Here is a 20,212-nt window from a genome sequence, read left to right as displayed (position 1 = left end):
GTTGATCTATATTTTATTTAATTGTATATAAATAATATAATATTTCATGGGAAACATTACATTTATCATAAATCATTACAATATACAGGTACAAGCTTTTGGAATGGATATAACGAAAGAGGAAGGTGGTCAAATAAAGATAGCACCGCATGAATCGTCAACTTCGACACCACAATCGAGCATCGAAGAAACTGGCGAAAGTACCCCAGACGAAGGTGGTGGTGAAGAAGGTACAAGAACGGGCGAAGGAGGTACTGGAGAATCTGAAGCACCTGTTACATTCGTTGATTTACTTGGGTATGATCATTTTGATACATATGTACTTTCTAAACAATTTCATTTAACATATCATGTTAATCTTTATCGGGTATTAGAAGCTTTGTATATAACTAAAAGATTGCTAAGTTGAAGTTTTATTCAATTTTTATTTCGTTTTATCATCCTCTACGTGACATACGATCAACGTGATAAAGTTTTAATGTAACGTCAGAGATAATGTGCGAATGATAAAATTTAAGTACCTTAAATCAATTAAAATTATTAATAGTGGCGAACAGGCAAGAGCTCAGGCCGCAGCAGCAGCTGAGGCCGCGGCAGCTCAACAAGCAGCAATGGCAGCAGTAGAGGCAGAAGCAAAACAAGAAACGGCAATCGAACCATCGGCTGCTTCGACCATAGATTTTTCTGAATATACTCACCGTATTGTCTCATTTTTGGCTAGAAATTTCTATAATCTGAAATACGTTGCTCTTGTTCTTGCCTTCTGTATAAACTTCATGCTACTATTCTATAAGGTACGTAATTTGATTATTTATTAAATGAGCCTATGATTGAACTATGATTTTTCTTAGGTTACATCTCTCGCTGGTGATTCGGACGATGAAGGCAGTGGCGATTCTATGGCTGATATCTTAGGTGACATGTCAGGTGAAGGTTCATCGGGTGCAAGCGGTAACGGTTTAGAAGTCGGAAGTGGTAGTGGTGAAAATGATTCGGAAGAGGAAGATGAAGATGCTTTAGAATTTGTTGAAGTATCGGAAGACTTTTATTATATGGCTCACGTTATGAGACTTATGGCTGCTCTTCATTCTATCGTCTCGTTAGCTATGCTGGTCGCTTATTATCATCTTAAAGTATGTATTAAATTATAAAACTTATTTCGTTTTACCTGTATAGTGATTCAATATAAAACAATTTAATGCAGGTACCGTTAGCCATATTCAAACGTGAAAAAGAAATCGCACGTCGAGTTGAATTCGATGGTCTGTACATAGCTGAAAGTCCCGTAGAAGATGACATAAAGGCACATTGGGATAAAATGGTAATATCGGCCAAAACATTCCCTGTTAATTATTGGGATAAATTCGTCAAAAAAAAAGTAAGACAAAAGTACAGCGAAACTTATGATTTCGACTACATCAGCAATTTGCTTGGGATGGAAAAGACATCTTTCAGTCAACAAGAAGAAGAAGGTTCTGGCTTGATACACTTGTGAGTTTTCGTATCGTGGAAAATAATTACTTTAGTATTATTTTCATGATCTCATCATATTTGTTTTTTTTTTTAACAGTATCGTAAATATCGATTGGAGATATCAAGTATGGAAAGCTGGCGTCACTATCACAGATAATGTAAGAAACAATAAAGAGAAACATATTTGTTTTTCGATGAATGTAATGTGTAATATTAAAAAAAGCGTTATTTTTTCTTAGGCATTTCTGTACAGTCTTTGGTACTTCACATTTTCAATATTGGGAAATTACAATAACTTTTTCTTTGCTGCACATTTACTTGACGTTGTGGTTGGTTTCAAAACATTGAGAACGATTTTACAATCTGTAACGCACAACGGAAAACAATTGGTGCTAACAGTAATGTTATTAACAATCGTAGTCTACATTTATACCGTGATAGCCTTCAATTTCTTTAGAAAATTTTATATTCAAGAGGAGGACGACGAAGTTGATAAAAAATGTCACGACATGTTAACGGTAGGAATAATAAAATGTTTATTAAATATTCGTAATAATAAATAAAGAAATTAAAATGATATTATATTTTTTCAGTGTTTCGTTTTTCATTTGTACAAAGGTGTAAGAGCCGGTGGTGGTATCGGTGACGAAATTGGAGAACCAGATGGTGATGATTATGAAGTTTATCGTATCATGTTTGATATTACATTCTTCTTCTTTGTCATCATTATTCTTCTTGCTATTATCCAAGGTAAATTTCGTGGATGAATATAAACACTTATGCATATTTTAATATCGTAATTTTATATAGGTTTGATCATCGATGCGTTTGGTGAGCTTCGAGACCAACTCGAAAATGTCAAAACGAATATGGAGAGCAATTGCTTCATATGTGGTTTAGGAAAGGAATATTTTGATACGGTACCACACGGATTCGACACTCATGTTCAACAAGAACACAATCTTGCAAATTATATGTAAGATAATTTTCTTCATTCTTTTTTTCTTTTTAGATTATCTCTACAAAACAACAATATCATATTCGTTATATTCCCATGCAGGTTCTTCCTGATGCATCTAATCAACAAACCCGATACGGAGTACACGGGTCAAGAAACGTACGTCTGGAATATGTACCAACAAAGATGTTGGGACTTCTTCCCTGTCGGTGATTGCTTCCGTAAACAGAACGAAGCGGTAGAAGAAGAAACTAAAAAGAAATAAATTAGCAATCTTTTTTATGTTACATTTTACATCTGTGACGTGATCGATTCGATCGACATACTTCTACTTTAACAAAGATTTATTGCTTGCAACGTTTCCAAAATAATGTTGACGTTTTAACGAAGGTTTAAGGTTCGATGATACATCCTGGAAACTGCATGCTTTATTATTTAAAAATTTTAAGATCACTTTACATTGAAGTGTGTGTATATATATATATCCCCATTCAACGTTTATGTCATATTTCAATTCTGAAATACATTCTGTGTTATATCGTGCGACCTAACACAACACTTAGGAAGTAAAAGTACGTCGAATGTTGATTAAAGTTACACATATTTTTCCAACTTTATAATTGTAGCTACAATACGGTATGTTCGGCGATTTCACGTTTTTTAGATAAGTAAATTTAATCGAAGTATGGGGAGACCTTCGACCAGTACAACGTTAGTATCTACTGATAAACAAAAAAAAGGTATAAGATATAAAAGAACGACTGCACAAATCAACATATTCATAGCGTTATAATTGCCTTCTTCTCTTACGTCGATACCGACCAAAATCGATCCGTGCATAAATCCATTATAATATATTATGATGAGCGTTTGCGATGTGACGCAAGTTAGAATGTAAGTTAGTTGATCGCGTTTAAAGTTTATATCATTAAGTCATAAGTCGTGTATATTTCTTGGAAATATCAAAACTTTTTTGAGAACGATCGATGACTGAAGAACCTATCGTACGGTATGCCCGTAAATGTCAATACATATATATATAAAAATACATATATATACATATATATATATATTGTACATAAAATTCTACGGCAAGATAAACTCTCGAAGAATAAAGAAAGAATTACTTCTTTATCGCACGTTATTTCTTGTGAGTGTTCGTTTGTTTTTCAACCCGCCAAAACGATGAGAACCCAAAGTAATATACAGGATGATCCATTTATGGAATATTTAAATCCTTAAAGAAATACTTATGCAAATTTTCTTTTCAAATAAAACAATGAGAAACAATTTTTTAATGTCGATCAATTTTTAAAGCGTTAATTAACTAAAAGAAAAAAAGAAAAAAAGGAGACATCATTATCTCGTCGCCATTAACGGCGCAAAAGCAATAGAGAACTGATATACCCCTGATGTATCCCTGATGTATAAAGAAGAGAAATATACGTATGCAATGGTAAATGAAGGGAAGGAGGTCGCGCAAGCGCTTCGGTTAGGCGCCGGTTAAAAGACCCGGGGCGAAGATGCACCATGGCATGGGAGTGTCAATGGGCGATCGTCACGGCGGCCAAAATTCAACGATGCAGCCCAGAAATGGAGTTTGCAACAAAATCGAAAATTACATATCCGAGCTGGGACAATGGTATGTGTAATTTAACTGTTTTCAATGAGTAAAATGGTCGAAAGGTGCAATGATATCTTCTCATCCTCAAGCCGGTGGTCCGTGCATTAATGGTGAAGGGGTGAGGAGGGATACGCTCAGAGAACGAAAGTGGCGGGTGTTTCACGATTTATATACCGTCGGTTTTTCATACTACTCTTCGAACATACGTTTCTTTTTTAAATCATCATTTCTTTTCTTAATTTATCTTACAAAGGAACTTCTTTATCTCGTATTTGATCGATATTCGATGCAGATTTGTTTTTATTGTGTTATTTCATATCGTTTGTTAACTGATACTCATTGAATAAATCGTTCCTTTTTTTCTTTTTCTTTTTTCTTCGAAATAATTGATGTATTTTATATTTGTAGGGCCGTATGGCGTGCCATAATAATGGGCCAATTTTTGTCCCTGGTACTTTTCTTCATGACACTCATTAATCATTACATCAACACGACTTACCAGTTATCATTACCAACAGGTAAGATATTTATAATTCGTACTTTCCCAAGTTTGAAAAAGATGTTCGAATCGTAACGATACCATAGGTGGCTATTCCAATGGTCGTTATTGTTATTTCGATGATTTTCAAGAATCAAGGAAGATTTTTTTCCGAGACAGGACAAAATTTGCCACACTACGCTATGATGTGCCTAGTGTACACAACGTGGATGTCCTGTAGATGTGTTGGAAATGGTCTAATATCTGTTATAAAAGCCCGTGGTTGGAGATACTTGTTGTTAGCGCTCATCGACGTTGAAGCATGTACACTTATTACATCGTCGCATCAATTCACCAGCCTTGCCAGTATACAGGTACACCAGTCTCTTACACTGATCATGTTAAAGATTTCAACGATCCAGGACAATGGCTCTCCTTTTTCTCACGGACATCTGTTTGACCGATGTATTAATATCGATGCGCTCGTTATCAGATTAATGAAAAAAAAAAAAATATTGACTATTCGTATTAAATTAATTTAACTCATTTCAGTTACTCGATTGTGTGGCTATCCCAGTGGCATTAGCACTTTCTTGTTTAGTTCTTGGAGTAAGATACAGGATGGTTCATATCGTTGGTGTTTCTGTCTGTCTAATGGGTGTAGGATGTTTAGTTTGGGCGGGAATTAACAACAATAAAGATCCAGCATCAACTGGTAATTATTATAAAATATAACGTATTCGTTGTACGTAATTTTCTTTTAAAATGAAATTGTATTGACTACATCCTTAATCGTATCAATTAAATCACTGTTATTATATGCTAACTTATTATTAATCTTTTTAAAATGCTATTATTTACTTTCTTTACCAATTATATGCAAAGGTAAAAATCAATTAGTCGGCGACATGCTTTGTCTCGGCGGTGCCGTTTTGTTCTCGATAACGACGGTACTTCAAGAATTGGCTGTTAAAACGGTCGATATTATCGAGTACTTGGGTATGATTGGTTTCTTTGGCACGATATTGAGTTGTATGCAAATGTAAGTCAATATCATTGTCTCTTCGATTTTTGTTTTTTTCTATCGATACGATGAGTACAATTTTTCATCCATTTTTTTAGAGCCGTTCTCGAGAGACTTCAAATCGAATCGTTCCAGTGGGACAATGTACCCGTTATCACGTTCTTAGTGGCTTATTGCATTACACAATTTGTTTTTTTCTCTCTCGTTCCTGTCGTATTATACGAATCCGGCGCAACGGCATTGCAATTGGCTCTTTTAACTGCAGATTCTTTTAATATTTTATCAGGCATACTGATACATCACTATAAGGTAAAGTAATTAAAATAAATTAGAAAAAAATTAAAAAAATATAAAAAAGGGAATTCAAACATCGCATTACTCATACGTTAAAATAAAAGTAATTAATAAGTTCAATATGGTTTTTGCACGAATAATGCATGCAGTTAGAAAAACGAAGTGAACGAAGTTATTTGCTTTGTTCCAGTTTCACACCTTGTATTTTGTCTCCTACACGCTCACAATGACTGGCATATATATTTATGCTATAAAGAGGACACCGATATCATCGAACTCGCGAAGGCAACACGTCGAGCCTCCTGCTCCAGATTACAGGTAAATTTCAATGTTTACTCATTTTTATACATCTTTTTAACGCACTTAATCGCATGTAATAATTTTATTATGTCTAATTTATTTTATTGTTGAGATTAATAATAAATTATTTTAAGTTATTTTACGTTAAAAGATGCGTTGGATTACATTAAGAAATTTTATTAAAAATTGTTATAAAAAAAAAAAAAAAAAAAAAAAAATAATTAATCCTCCGAGCAATAATCAATTAATAATACAATTAGCATTTTTATCGAGAGTTTTAGGTAAGTGAAAATTATTAGGATCTAGAAGAGTAAATAATTAGTTGATAAGAAAGTACGATTGTAATATTTTAGCAAATAATTGACCGAGCATCGATTAAAGTGATATAATTTTAAGACACATGTCGCATGGCGACGTGGGTGAAGTGGAAATGGCGACAAGCTCCGGTATGTCAGCAGTGAGCGGTACTCTTGATATAAGAGCGTCCACTCTCGGGAGCGAAAGAGAAACGATGGATGCAATGAGTTTACCCCTCAGTGTCAGTTCCGATACAGCCTTCACATCGTTCTATGGTAGTCAAGCAAATCTAAAGGTAGCGTTTTGATCGATATTACAAAGCAATTCACCTGCACAAAGCATTTGAACCTTGATATTTTTGTAACAAAGATCATTCGCTAATTAATAATGTCAAATTTTTGTTATCTCATATGCATCCTTTGTTACTTTTAAGGCTACTAATGAGTGTACCCTTTTAGGCTACTAATGGACTCAGCGGTTCTGCCTGTAATTAATAAGATACATGGAAACAACTGCCTAGATAAATAGCACGTAAGTCCAAGAGTTACAATTCTTTGTAAAAGAGATAAAGAAGATATATCTTGAGGATACAACACAAGGATATTCAAAGGAAAAAGAAAAAAGAAAACACGAAAAAATGTTTGTATATCGAAATAATAGTTACAATTGTAATAGTACCGTTTATATTACATTTTTTAGATAGCAGTACATATATATATATATATATATATATATATATATATATATACATACATATATACATATATGTATATATATATATATCCTCCAAAGACCAACCAAAAAAAAAATCCCCTTTGGAGGAATGTCATTACTTTTAAATATCTTCCCATCACGACGCACTCAAATCATTGACGATCCCATAATGACAATATCGGCAGCACGAGCGATTATGTTTTGTTTGAAACGCTTATGGTCACTGGCCTATGTCAGTAGCTACTTTTTGCATGCTCCTGCCTTTAGAATAGTACGTGAATATAAGGGTATAGAGAAAAAATAGTAGATGACGATAAATGATGTATATTATTATCGACACTGTCACGACGTCGATCAACCTTTCTTATCTTACAATTAGTTAGAAAAACGGATACGCGATATGATGATACTTTGCGAGTCATTTTTCTACATTAGTCGTAACTCGGTTGTGCGTATCGATATATATATATATATATATATATATATACATACATATGTATATATATATATATATGTATGTGTGTGTGTGTCGAAAAGTATTTCTTGACAATGGGTACAAGTAAACGAAGAGATCAGCCGAGTAAATCTTTTCAGCCAATAAAAGATTTGGTGGTTTCTAATTTTTAGCGTAATTTAAGACTTAAATATTAAGACTATTTAATAAAACACTAATTATTGCCGTTTACACTTAATCACGAGTATATTATCGAAATTCTTTTTACGAGATTAAAAAGAGGAGTATCATCTCAAAGAGATGTGTGTGCCAAATGTCTCGATATTACTTGTTTTATTATTTTTAACGAAAATTTAGGATATTTTCTTCTCTCTCTTTTTTTTTTTTTTTTTTTTTTTTGTTAAATCCTCACATATACTTCTTTTATTATTGATTCAATTCTTATTACTTGTCGTTTAAATTTTCTCTATATTAATGAAAATTTATAGAAATCAGTATTATTATTTCAAGCATAGTTTATATACAGTTAAGTGTTTATATATTAATATTATATATAATTAATGAATAATATTTCTAAATGCATTATGCATTCGTTATTCGATATAGTTAAACTATCAAAACATTTTGTTACGAGTTCATCGGAAAATCAATAAAGCGAATAAAATGATCAATTAATTTGTAAATTATTTACTAATCCATATTCTTCATCTTTTCCGTTTAAAGTAATTTCATAAAACCAATTAATCTTGTCTTTCTATATCTCGCTTTAAATATTAACAAAATAAAAACAGATTTTCTATTCCACCTACGGTTTGGAGATTAAACATATACATTAAAAATATAGATTAAATGACACGAATAAATGAGACATACGTTCCATGGTGAAAGCTTTATTAAATATAATATGTATAATTCTTAAAATACCAGCTTATGAGAATGAAATTATAAGAAGGCAAGTGCACTTCCATTCGTTCGAAAGAAAATCGTATCGGTTAATTATAATCCATATGTACATACATACATACTTACATGTAATAGAAAAGAGATTATTCTAATTAGACCGTTTTAACTTAGGACGGATCATAATCCTTAAGACTTTGCAAATATTATCGACCTGTAAATCCTTTAAATACGACTATCGTAATGAAAATTTAATCATTTGATAGAGTCATGTCACGACAATCGGTAGTTCTATCGTTTCTTTTTTGTTTTTTATTCGTTACGTTGAACAGCGTAACGTCTAAAGTACTTCCCCCATCGTTATGGACAAGCTATCCTTCAAAATCAGGTAAATATATTTTTAGAATTTCTCATCTCGAATTCGAAAAGAATTAATTTTTCCTTTATAACTTTTCCTTTATAAACTTTAGTTTATTCGAGATCACTTGGACCACCTGTACCTGGGTATAGTACAATAAACGTACCGTATATGTCCAAATCACCACTTTTTCCTAAATTCGTTGATCCGAAAGCTATGATCTCTAAAAAGACTGATTTATTGAACAATCTTTTTGGTGGAATGGGTACTATTCCCTGGACTGCAGATAGCTCCAAATTGTTACCAAATAGTCCTTTTCAATATCTTACGGCGGACGAACAAAGTGATTTCCCTGAGACGAAAATGAATGACATTGTTCAATTGTACGAAATTTCGAAATCTAAATCTACTTTACCGTCGCAAGAAGCTAAGAGAAGCCTGACTTTGTTCGCCAACGATCCAGAATCTCCATTGAAAAATACAGTGTCGAATGATAAAACCGAGCTAAAAGATTTTAATTTGTTAAAGAACGATGACAATTCAAATCCCGAGGATAGTCAAACGCCTGAAAAAGAGAGCAATCCTAATGTGATAAAGGAATATCTCCCAGGAATGTTTCCTCCTGTTGCAATGGATCCGTCGATGTTCATTGAAAAAAAATATTCCTTTTTGGACACGCTATTTAAAAATCTTCCAACGAGTACCACTGTTCCTAGTTTTACCGAACCAACACCAAAAAGTACCATCGTACCACCTGAATTTTGGATTCCGAACTCTCTGGTCGTTAGTCCAACGGAATATAATGAAAAAGTATCGACGTTCTTGGATAAATTATTCGAGAATTTAACATTAAACAAGACTGAAGCTGAGAATGAAACATCTTCAGTTTCTGGAACAAGAGCAGCAAGATCAATCGAGGATGTATCTTCTATCATCGCTGCTAAAGACGCTTTCGTAAATACGATACTATTGCAATTAAGTGTTTTAAAGAATGAAATGATCTCGGTTCTAAACGATACGCTGACTTATCAAAAATCCTCAAGCGTACCTTCTCCAATATCAAAGAAACCATTTCTACCAGGTATGTGGATGAAGCCAACAGTGGACGCGATGTTACCTTTGAAACAAAAAATGGCATTTCTTGATCAAATGTTCGACATGTTGCTCGATTTACAAAAGAATGTATCTGCAAATATTCTAGAAACCGTAAAGTCTGAACTGAATGTACAAAGTGACGTTCAATCGTTAAATTTAACCGACGAATCTTTGACAAGTACTGACGATAACTTGTTAAATGAGCTTCTTTTAAATACCATTAAGCAAAATTTGGCACAAAGTGTTCAATATCCAGCAGTTGCTTCTAAAGATGCTGTCAAAAAAGTAGCTCGATCATCGCCGAACACAACATCATTTTGGGTTGCTTATCCGGAGAGTACTCATACCGTTGCTAAACGAAACGCTCCTGAAAATAATTTTCAATATCCTTTACAAAGAGGAAATAAATTTAATTATTCAAACGACAAATTGGATCCGAGCCAATCCGCGGAAATGTTACAGAAATATGACAAGGGAGATACACACTTTGATTATGTAAGTTCAGCATCTTTTTTTATGTAATATTATCATAATAATATTATCTATTTAATCAATGGAATTTAAAATATAAACAATATGAGTTTTATAACAAATTCTATGATCGAGAACTTTTTCATACGTGTGATACAAATGTACGTATCGTATGTCATAGGATATCGATGGGCAAAGAGAGAATATAGAGAAATTTAAAAGATATGTTAAGTGGATGAAATATATTATGAACGAACACAAAGAAGGCAAGCATCATAATCAACATTATTATTATTAAGTTGTTTTAAGAATCTATTAATATTATTATTATATCTCATAATTCGAAATACTAAGTTGAAACTAAAGCTTGTAGATGATATTGATTCTATAAATAAAATTCTTTAAAAACAGTTAAAAGTATAACCATCAGACTTAACTATTTATTTTATTGTAATAATTATTTATATTTTGTCCGACGATCAATAATATTTATGAAATAATAAAAATGAAAATAGTCATGTTAAAAAAAGAAAATGTCACATAGATAATTGAATTTTTATTAACAATGAATATTAACTGCAAATGTATGTTGAGTATTAAAGTTTACTTAATTTTTATTATTTCCCTGAAGTAAGTATGCAAGTATTTTTCGTTGCACACTTTTCTTATTTTTTATCGCTCATCACAAACAGCTTGTGTCATAAGAGTAACTTCTGATGACTACATTTTATGACTTTAGGGCATAATAACACACACATAAACGCAATCCTGCATCAAGTGCATTGTTACGTTATTTTGCAATCAGCAATGCATTGCACGCAGGGTAGCGTTAATGTGTTAGGAAGCACCGTGACTTATGACAGATGTTCTGAAGTTCTTATTAATATATAGCTTAATTATAACTTCGTAGAAAATTTTAGAAATATTGGCAGTACTGGTAAGTACACACATAACATATACATAACTCTGCGCATAATTCCTCTATAGAAACTAAAAATAAATCAATCTAAAATATCGCACTAAAAGTATGACTGACTGTAGTTTGATCACAAGTTTTTCTGTTTTAAATTTTTCCGTAGCTAAAATACATTCGTGCGCTTTTCACAGCACAATATGAAATACTTAAATATTTATAATCTTATCTAAAGGCAATTTCACTTTTCCTTTTTAATCATTACTTATCATTTCTACAAAATTATCGCATTCACTACTCCGATCTAGTATCGCTATATAAAAGTTTAATAATATAAGTATAATCGATATTTATACTATATTTATTCTATACTTCTTCAAGTATGTGTTTCTTTTTCTATTTTTAACATATACATAAGAAGAGAAACTCCGATTTGTTAAAGTAAATTAGTTCTCAATATTTAATACTTAATAATATACTTCTCACTCTGGCAGGTATATACAATTTTCAACAATGTTTATTCTATATATGTTTGAACTATATAGTACTTTTTACTGTACAAAGCTATGACCCTTCTTCAGGAATTTAGACAATTTTTCACTTATTGTCTCTTCATATGCTCAGACTTTATCAGTTTGCATATAAAGACAAACTTCTGAACCTTTTATTATCAAATTGTACAGTATTTTTTTCAAATATTATCACCTATGTTTTACGATACGTTTTATTAACCGTTCAACTTGTCGATCAATTCTTAATACCATATAAATTGATGCTAGTACACTGCATAAAGTTACTAAAAATCCTAAACCTTGAAATATTAACTTTGGTGCAAAAATTTTCCAAACCATTAAGTGTCGGCAGTGAATTGTTGCAGCAAGCATGGAACCAAAAGTCTGAAAAATTTATAATCAAATAAATCAAACAAATCTTACTAATACATAAAATTATTAATGATAACAACTTACTCTGACTCCATGAAACATTATATATTTTCCTGAGACAGAAAATATAGCTCCATGGAACATAGATTCTTGTTCATATAGTACAAGTTCACCTCTTTTCATGTTATCTTCGCAAATCTTATTTCTACATAAATTTGGGAATATGAGGTATAGCGTAAATGGAACAATCACTAATAGAGGTAACATTGCTCCCAATATAATGTGTGATCCAAATGTATTGATCCCTATGTATAAAAATAATGTGTTGTAATATTTAAAGTTGATTAACAGATATTAAATCACATTAAAAATAGTTATATAAGATTTACCAATAAGAATCGCCGGTAATAAATTTCCATGAAAATGGCCACCTGTTCCGATAAAAGCAGCATCCCATTGAATTTTAGAAAATGTTGCTTGATGACCAGTTCCATAAAAGAAATATTCTGCTATCAGAAACCAGCAAAGAAGTGTTGAGGTAGGTACATTGACAAGATCAGCTGTTTACAACATAAAAATAATATACTGTGAAATACTAATAGTCACATTAGTATAACTTATCTTTAAATACTTACAGGCACTGGTTGCATGTTTATACCTCTCCATAGCAGATAAGCTCAAAACTGAGATACATGTGATAAACATTAAAAATGTACTAGGAGATAACATATCACCTAACAATAAAGAGTATAACAGTGTAAGAAAAGTGTTCAGTGAAATAAATGCAGCACTGTACACTGTACCCAAACCATAAACAACTGGAGTTTCATCTATATTAGTTTCTTTTCGACATATCGATTCCTTTATTTTTTCAAACAATTGAGGAATTATATTTTCACGTTGATAAATATTAATTGATTCTTTCTTTTTTGGTAACAAGTATACATTAAGTGGCCGATAATAAAGGATAAATATAGAGAGAGAACATATCATATAAACCATGTTTGGTAATGCATTCATTTGCCAAGAAAGAGCAAATTTTACTTTAGATAGTTTTGGAAGCCTTTGTAAAACCCAATAACATCCAATGCAAACACCACTTATCACTGGACAATACTGACCTACAATAATACTAAGTGAAAAACCTGTAAGGTTTCCACAGTTCCGCAACCAAATTCTGACGATTGTAATATACAATGCAAGTACGAATAAAGTGATAACTAATAAAATACGTTCTATATTTTTTGGTATGAAAGAACCAACTTTATTGCTTACAAACATGGAGCAAGTACGATCATGGTGTTCTTCACGACATTGCCAAAAATAATATGATAATCTGATAGAAATACAAGCGAAGAATAGAATGACTATTACAATTGTACTTGAATTTGATCTTGCTGATTGCTTGGAAAATGTCTTCATTCTTTTTTCAATATTTTTTTCTCTTACACTAAAAACAAGTAAGCAAATTAATGTAACAAGTAGAAAAGCTAATACATTATCCTCTTCAACAATATAACTATTAGAAAATAAGCCACAGAAAGTTAATATGAGTATTATTCTATTAAAAAAGGACCATTTATTAAATTTACGGTAGTTATAAAAATTCATAGAAATTACATCCCAATTTGGAATAATTATTAGAAGTAGAAGAAAAATGGAAACTGTTCCAGTGGCAAAAAATATTGTGTTTTTTAAATCTGTAATAATATCTAAAAAGAACAAACTAAGAACTATCATAATAGTTATTACATTTATTAATATGGAGCACTGTAAAAATAGAGTATCAAATATTGCAGTCATACGGTGCTGTGGAATACCACTTACAATCAAATAAGAAAAGAACAAAGTGCAAAACATTAAAAGTAAACCTTTTGACATTAATTTAGAATCAAATTGTACCCAAACTTCTGAACATATATCTTTAAGTTCATTAAAGTATTGTTTTGAGTTTTCTACAAAAAATTTAAACTCTTCTAAATTATTTATTTTCTTTACTTGAACGGACAGAGATGTATACATATTTTCTAACCTTTGTAATTGAGCTTTAGTAAACAATTTTGTATTAGCAGAATAGACATCTATATAATTTTTTGTTTGAACAATATTCCTCCAGAGACTATGTAATGGATGTAATAATTGATCCAGTGAATCATCTTTTGGATTTATATTTCCTGGTAAAGAATCTAATATTACAGATCCTAAATTAGAAAATGGTACAGGTATCCCAAGAATCGATGCTAATGTAGGAACAAGATCAATTTGATTCACACTTTCAGTGCTCTTAAACAAATTCTGTTGCACAAGGGGAACAGTTGAATACACAAACATAGCAGCCTCTATTTCACTAGGGCTATCTCCACCATGATCTCCACTCTTTGTCATACCATGATCTCCAACAACAAATAATATCATATCTTTATCAAGAAAATCAATAATCTCTTTTATAAGACTATTAGTGTCATTCAATTTCCTAGACATCTCAGGATGATGTGAACCATGTTTATGCCCACAATGATCAATTCCAAGAACATGTGCTACAAGTAATGACCAGTCATTCTTTTTCATTTCAAAGAAAATTCGATATCTGACATCCCTATCAACGGTATCAAGATCCCATACATTAAATGATGGAGAAGGAAATTGACGTTTAAATTTTCCAGGAAATAAATTGATCCAAGTATCATCACCCATAAAAATAACACCCTTTGTAGCAGTTTGTTCAATAAAATTGTCTTCCCCAATATTTTCAGAAGCAAAATTTGAACCAATATCTATGAATGTAGGTAAAGATCCTGTGGTAAGACCTTGAAGACGTTGCATCGTAGTTGTTGGGGGATCTGCTATGAATTTATATAGACGGGTATACAAAGGCTTTTCTTCCAAGAGTTCATGAATTATTGGCAATTTGTTACGATGAAAAGATGTTGCAGAAGTACTGTCATCATACCAAGTAGCAAATTCATATTTTAAAGCATCAACTACAAGGAGCACAACTCTAGCTTTGGGTTTTAGACAGATTGCAGCAGCATATTGTGTATCTTTAAAGATATTTGTTATATTACAATCTTCAAATGTTGTACAAATCTTGCATTCTGCTCGTTCTGGTCTAGATACTCGATTAAGAAGAAAACCACTTGTAAACACTAAAAGTCCGGCTGTCATTAAATAAGACATCCATCCTTGAAATAAAATGTAACCCCATAATTTGGTCATTTTGACAAAATTGCAATTGTGTTTTAATTTTTATTGATATTTATCAGTCTTCAAAGAAATCAGCATAATATTAGATCTATCCATTCATGATAATTTATCAGCCACATTGTTCTTAACACATTGTTTCTAACCACACTGAAACTTAACATATGAGTTTTACTTGAAAAATTTATTACCGATTAACTTAGGAATTTGTATGAATGAACGAATATCGATTTTTGAATTTCACTCCTTTCCGAATCAAAGTATCAGTACAATACTTTCAATATCATTGCATAACTTTCGATCAGAACTAACAATAATTTATATTTTCATTGTTCCCGATTTTTAAAAACTCATTTTATATTAAGGATACGGACTTAGAAATCATTAGAAACACAGGGATAGGACGCAAACATGCGGGGTGTGTTACAAAACATGGAAGGGGAATAGCGATCCGCCATTGTAAATGAACAATATTGTAAACTGACACAAAGAGATTATCAATAACATATATAAGATATTATAAAATATCTTAATATATTAATTTTATAATGAAAATATTCGAAAATATAGGATCTGATTGATTAATAGCTCGATCGTTTCTTGAAATTAATAAATGATAAAAATTGGTGTGTTACTCACCTTGGCAATTAATAAAAATAATCGAAAGAATTAATAATAAAATTAGAAATTTTTTTGAATATCAAAACAATTAATTTTTTATATAATTTGTTCAAAGGAAAAAATTATAATTATTTCATATCAATTCATTAATAAATACGAAAAATGTAATTATAAATTATTTTAAATCAGGCGCGCAAATCGTTCGAGTACAATGCCTCATTATTATTTTATCTTCTAGTTTTTCATGGTAATATCGTATTTTTGAAGAAGTCTATCATATAAGAATATCAACGCAAAACGTTTTTGAATAAAAACGAAACTTCAAAAATATGATTTCTTTATATATATATACATATACATACATTGATTATATATATATATAAATACATAACCAAGAAAATTAACTTTTTCATTTCCATAATTGGAGATTCTTATTATTCTATCCAGCAACGGGATTGGTGGAGATCGTATTGTACACTCTCCAATTCAGTAATGCCAATGACAACATTGAGATATCGAATAATAGTATTTATGATACATCATATATTAAATAGGTTTATTAAGTTTCTTACAGTTTGCTATATTATACAGGACGTCTTTTTATTGGTCGCGATCAGTGAACAAGCGGTTTCATTTTCAATGTCTATAACCAATTAAATTATTTGAGGAAGGAGTGAATGGATTAATCATATTGTACATACATGGATATAATAATTTATACTATGTTAGGGACCTCGCAGGGACAATTTCACTTTTAGTAGAAACTTTCCGATTGTACTGATTGGTAAAATTGATACTAAATTAGGTCAATGGGATTTTTCGTTGAGTCGAATTAGAGAGTTAGAGACTCTTTGATTTTATTCTTATTTATCGTATTACTCAAGCCATTGTGTTTTGTCTAAAAATATTTTATAAACTTGAATCTTCGTTACGTTACAATTTAAGTTTGAAAAATTGAAATTTTATTATAAGTGTTATATTAAAATGCTGCAATTATTTTCTACCATATTTTGCCACAACACCGATTGATGCATACGGTATGATGATTAGTGACCTGTTAATAGCGTTAAAATAAATATTTTTGTTATCTTACATGGTATTGATTAGATGAATTATACTGATTAGATGAAGTCGATTCCTTCGATTGCTGAACATAATACTCGATCTGCCAGATACAGCATGGCTGAAAGACTTGGTTTAGGTCCTGAAGTTCGGGAATTGAAATTAGGACCTTCTTTTACTAATAATAAATCGACAGCATTCCATACACTTAAATGTAAGTTTCCATCTGTTTGTTTTATCTTCTCTCTCTCTCTCTCTCTCTCTCTCTCTCTCTCTCTCTCTCTCTCTCTCTCTCTCGCTCGCTCTCTCTCTCTCTCTCTCTCGCTCTCTCTCTCTCTCACTCTCCTTTTTCTCTTTCTCTTTCCTTCTCTCTCCTTCTCTCTGTTGGTTTTATTTAATACTCCTTATATTTATGCTAATCTTTTTCCATTTTTAAGATGATTTTAAACCAGCAAGTGTAGATGTGTCTAAAATGGCCAGAGTAGATGTTGGAGCAAATAATACTATGACCGTTACTGTTCCACATTTAGATGGAGCAGGTATTCCTCATACAGTGTTCAAGGGTTCTCAGAGGCCTTACCATAAAGAATGTGTTCTTATAATTGATAGAATAACAGGAGAAATAACTTTAGAAAAGTTATCTGCGAATGTTCAAGTTAAAAAGACTCGGTATGACTGTATTATATTAATTTTTAATTCAATAAGATCATTGTCATAAATCCTGTGTCTTTTAGAACAGAACCAAAGTCTCAAGTACATTTGGGAACTTCTACGACAAATAGTATTAATAGACCTATTACACCTGTGGAAACTAAAAAAAGTCCAACTCATGGTAGGCCGACTAACAAGGCAAAAATTGTAAACCGTAAAAAAAGAGATCCAGTAGTTCAATTGCATTCAAAGCAAAGTAGTCCTGTTCAAATATCACCATATCATGGGAAAAGTCCACCAAATTCAATATCTGATAGGTATTAATTAATTATTATAATATTATTTATAATTATTATAAAATCATTAATTTCTTTTGTTATATCAATATTTAATAATTTTTATTAAAAAAAAATTAAACGTTTATTCTTAAATTATGAAAATATTAATTTTAAATTTATACTCATAAACAGTTTACCAATGCAATCATCGACAGCACAATCAACTTTGGCTAGTCTTCCAATGATTAGTTCAGAAAATGATGATTTCCCTATGATATCACCGATGTCATCATTCGTAGCATCCCAATCTACGAATTTAACCAGAATGTCTCCTATAATGAACACTCGGCCTCCTGTACAAGCTCCAGCTGCTGCAGATAGTGATGAAGAAGCTCTTAGCGATTCAAGTTCAGGAAGTTCAAGTTCGGATAGTTCAGATAGTGATTCTGATACAGGAAATGTTCCAGTACCAACAGCGACTAATGGTATGTATTAATACAACATTAATCTCTTTTGTATCATTAATTATATTTAATTCTTTAATATAAAATCATGCTATTAGGTCATTCTAACGGTACGACTTTATCGCCGACGTCGCTAATGCCAAATAACTTACTAAACGAGGATTTACAGCTGTCGGAATCAGAATCTGACAGTGATTAATAATGATTTTTTAAAACGGTAAAAGTAATAAAAATGTGGTCTCTATGATAGATATGCATGAGGTAAGAATATTAATATTCATTATTTATAATGCAATATGTTTGATTGTTATTAGAATTTTTCTTAGAGAAAATGTTCTAATAATATTAATTGTAATTTTTATACTTGTGTGTAAATTTCAGAAATATCTTATTGTGAGATTACGTGTTATTGTGTATTTTCTAATCAATGACATATATTTGCAAAAAAAAAAAAAAAAGAACGAATGGAAATATTATATTGTTCGATTCAGAAATCAACAGCCATTAATATATGTTTGAAAATGAATTAAATTTGATTGTATATAAAAGATATACCACCCTATAAATATAATGGAATAATGAACATTATATGTTCAACGAATAATTTCATTTAATAATACTTGAAAAGAAATATCAGATTTTATTTCATGCAAGATCTTGAATTGATGCTATAATATGGATTGATTCTAATATAATGCAAAAATAGAAAAAAGTACTCATTATGAAATATTTATGTTTAATGGATATAATATACTAATTTATTAATATTCTGTTTTAAGCAAATTCTGTATGTAAATTAAGAAATGATACCATAGATACAATAAAAAAGCTACTTTTAAATTATATAAAGGGCATTATCTATATGAAAGATGTATTTGCATAAAAAGGATAGTTAGGTTGTAAAAATGTTAAGTGACTAATATTATTTAAATACATAATCTTAAATACCATGATCTAATAGAAATTTCATTCATCTATGCATAGTTGAAATAAAAACTTGCTATAATTAAATTGTCTATAGATCATTTAAATCAAGTATTCCTTATTTGATCTATTTCCATTATAGCATTTAATTTTTTCTAATGGAACATTAACCAGCAACAATATAGATACTTTTCTTTCTAATATTTTTCATTTAATCTGATAATAACTTATTGGCAAATATAATTTTAAAATTATCTAGTACTAAGGGTCATTGTAAAATCGAATAAAAATTAAAACTTTGATACTTTGGGCTAGTTTTATTAATTCAATTAACAACGCGTTTATAATACTCTTCGTCTCTTCCTCTTATTTATAATTATATAATTTTAATGAACCGTTATTGTTTTCTTTAGACCCGTCGTCAACATCTTAACATAACTCACCCACGTTCACGGACACGCACACTATAGAAGCACGCAGGATCATCACGATTATTATCGTAAATCGTCACAGTCCTTATCGTCGTCGTATCGTCATTATCATCGCTATCATAATCATAATCGTCATCAGTTTACCATCACCGTTTCGTAATCATCGCGTAATTTTTATTTATCACCATCACCAATCATTATCATCGTAACAGTCATCGTTAGATTATCACTCAACGCACCTAGTATTTAAACTGGATATGGCAGCTACAACTTATAAGAAGTGTATTACAAAATCACTTAACGAATCGTTCTCATCGCGCGCTCCGACGATAATTATTAGTAC

The 20,212-nt window shown here is 31.1% G+C and overlaps 5 protein-coding genes across 13 annotated transcripts in view; 4 read left to right on the top strand and 1 right to left on the bottom strand.

The window, feature by feature from the left end:
* The window catches only part of RyR (Ryanodine receptor), a 33,485-nt gene extending 29,958 nt beyond the window's left edge, over positions 1–3,527 (top strand). For 4 of the 5 annotated variants that reach the window (XM_085664931.1, XM_035861861.2, XM_035861864.2 and 1 more), the window contains exons 48-56: positions 89–297; positions 548–794; positions 852–1,133; positions 1,205–1,491; positions 1,571–1,631; positions 1,713–1,991; positions 2,067–2,223; positions 2,284–2,449; positions 2,534–3,527. In XM_085664931.1, the coding sequence (XP_085521057.1) occupies positions 89–297; positions 548–794; positions 852–1,133; positions 1,205–1,491; positions 1,571–1,631; positions 1,713–1,991; positions 2,067–2,223; positions 2,284–2,449; positions 2,534–2,696 (1,851 nt within the window). In that variant the 3' untranslated portion in view covers positions 2,697–3,527. The remainder of the gene's footprint in view (positions 1–88; positions 298–547; positions 795–851; positions 1,134–1,204; positions 1,492–1,570; positions 1,632–1,712; positions 1,992–2,066; positions 2,224–2,283; positions 2,450–2,533) is intronic. The other variant, XM_035861865.2, reaches the window with a different exon arrangement.
* A 278-nt stretch (positions 3,528–3,805) lies between these two features.
* On the top strand, positions 3,806–8,103 carry LOC118439776 (queuine/queuosine transporter SLC35F2). 4 transcript variants are annotated; one of them, XM_085664933.1, is made up of 9 exons: positions 3,806–4,073; positions 4,464–4,573; positions 4,714–4,907; positions 5,086–5,248; positions 5,419–5,575; positions 5,656–5,866; positions 6,042–6,169; positions 6,533–6,723; positions 6,907–8,103. In XM_085664933.1, the coding sequence occupies exons 1-9, from the start codon at positions 3,955–3,957 to the stop codon at positions 6,912–6,914; spliced, it is 1,281 nt and encodes a 426-aa protein (XP_085521059.1). In that variant the 5' UTR covers positions 3,806–3,954; the 3' UTR covers positions 6,915–8,103. The 4 variants fall into 4 exon arrangements, with proteins under 4 accessions (XP_085521059.1, XP_035717760.1, XP_035717761.1 ...); XM_035861867.2 differs by having other exon boundaries at positions 6,533–6,743; positions 6,907–8,102; XM_035861868.2 differs by having other exon boundaries at positions 6,548–6,743; positions 6,907–8,101.
* A 682-nt stretch (positions 8,104–8,785) lies between these two features.
* LOC118439614 (uncharacterized) lies at positions 8,786–10,813 on the top strand. Its single transcript, XM_035861376.2, has 3 exons — positions 8,786–8,904; positions 8,987–10,464; positions 10,622–10,813. The coding sequence occupies exons 1-3, from the start codon at positions 8,787–8,789 to the stop codon at positions 10,736–10,738; spliced, it is 1,713 nt and encodes a 570-aa protein (XP_035717269.2). The 5' UTR covers position 8,786; the 3' UTR covers positions 10,739–10,813.
* Positions 10,814–10,893: 80 nt separating this feature from the next.
* PIG-O (phosphatidylinositol glycan anchor biosynthesis class O) lies at positions 10,894–16,044 on the bottom strand. The gene is made up of 4 exons (XM_035861347.2): positions 12,873–16,044; positions 12,627–12,797; positions 12,322–12,542; positions 10,894–12,249 (listed from the first exon to the last, which is right to left on the bottom strand). Exons 1-4 carry the CDS (start codon positions 15,451–15,453, stop codon positions 12,055–12,057), a joined length of 3,168 nt encoding a protein of 1,055 aa, XP_035717240.1. The 5' UTR covers positions 15,454–16,044; the 3' UTR covers positions 10,894–12,054.
* Positions 16,045–16,750: 706 nt separating this feature from the next.
* Eaf (ELL-associated factor) lies at positions 16,751–18,775 on the top strand. Of its 2 annotated transcripts, none has more exons than XM_085664878.1 (6): positions 16,751–17,096; positions 17,185–17,335; positions 17,652–17,790; positions 17,856–18,089; positions 18,243–18,535; positions 18,613–18,775. In XM_085664878.1, exons 1-6 carry the CDS (start codon positions 17,088–17,090, stop codon positions 18,711–18,713), a joined length of 927 nt encoding a protein of 308 aa, XP_085521004.1. In that variant the 5' UTR covers positions 16,751–17,087; the 3' UTR covers positions 18,714–18,775. The 2 variants fall into 2 exon arrangements, with proteins under 2 accessions (XP_085521004.1, XP_035717260.1); XM_035861367.2 differs by having other exon boundaries at positions 16,774–17,096; positions 17,559–17,790.
* Positions 18,776–20,212: the final 1,437 nt, after the last annotated feature.

Source organism: Vespa mandarinia, chromosome 2 (assembly GCF_050613455.1).
Source record: "Vespa mandarinia isolate Hongniang chromosome 2, ASM5061345v1, whole genome shotgun sequence".
NCBI lineage: Eukaryota > Metazoa > Arthropoda > Insecta > Hymenoptera > Vespidae > Vespa > Vespa mandarinia.
This window is presented reverse-complemented; position numbering and strand designations above follow the sequence as displayed.

Coding starts and splice junctions, on each gene's coding strand:
- LOC118439776 (XM_035861867.2), top strand. CDS start 3,955: ATGCACCATGGCATGGGAGTGTCAATGGGCGATCGTCACGGCGGCCAA. Junction 5,249..5,418: donor TAAAGATCCAGCATCAACTG/GTAATTATTATA, acceptor TTATATGCAAAG/GTAAAAATCAATTAGTCGGC. Junction 6,170..6,532: donor CCTCCTGCTCCAGATTACAG/GTAAATTTCAAT, acceptor CATCGATTAAAG/TGATATAATTTTAAGACACA.
- LOC118439614 (XM_035861376.2), top strand. CDS start 8,787: ATGTCACGACAATCGGTAGTTCTATCGTTTCTTTTTTGTTTTTTATTC. Junction 8,905..8,986: donor AAGCTATCCTTCAAAATCAG/GTAAATATATTT, acceptor TATAAACTTTAG/TTTATTCGAGATCACTTGGA. Junction 10,465..10,621: donor GAGATACACACTTTGATTAT/GTAAGTTCAGCA, acceptor CGTATGTCATAG/GATATCGATGGGCAAAGAGA.
- PIG-O (XM_035861347.2), bottom strand. CDS start 15,453: ATGACCAAATTATGGGGTTACATTTTATTTCAAGGATGGATGTCTTAT. Junction 12,543..12,626: donor ATTACCGGCGATTCTTATTG/GTAAATCTTATA, acceptor TTTTATACATAG/GGATCAATACATTTGGATCA. Junction 12,250..12,321: donor TAATGTTTCATGGAGTCAGA/GTAAGTTGTTAT, acceptor TAAATTTTTCAG/ACTTTTGGTTCCATGCTTGC.
- Eaf (XM_035861367.2), top strand. Junction 17,336..17,558: donor AGCATTCCATACACTTAAAT/GTAAGTTTCCAT, acceptor TCCATTTTTAAG/ATGATTTTAAACCAGCAAGT. Junction 17,791..17,855: donor GTTCAAGTTAAAAAGACTCG/GTATGACTGTAT, acceptor TGTGTCTTTTAG/AACAGAACCAAAGTCTCAAG.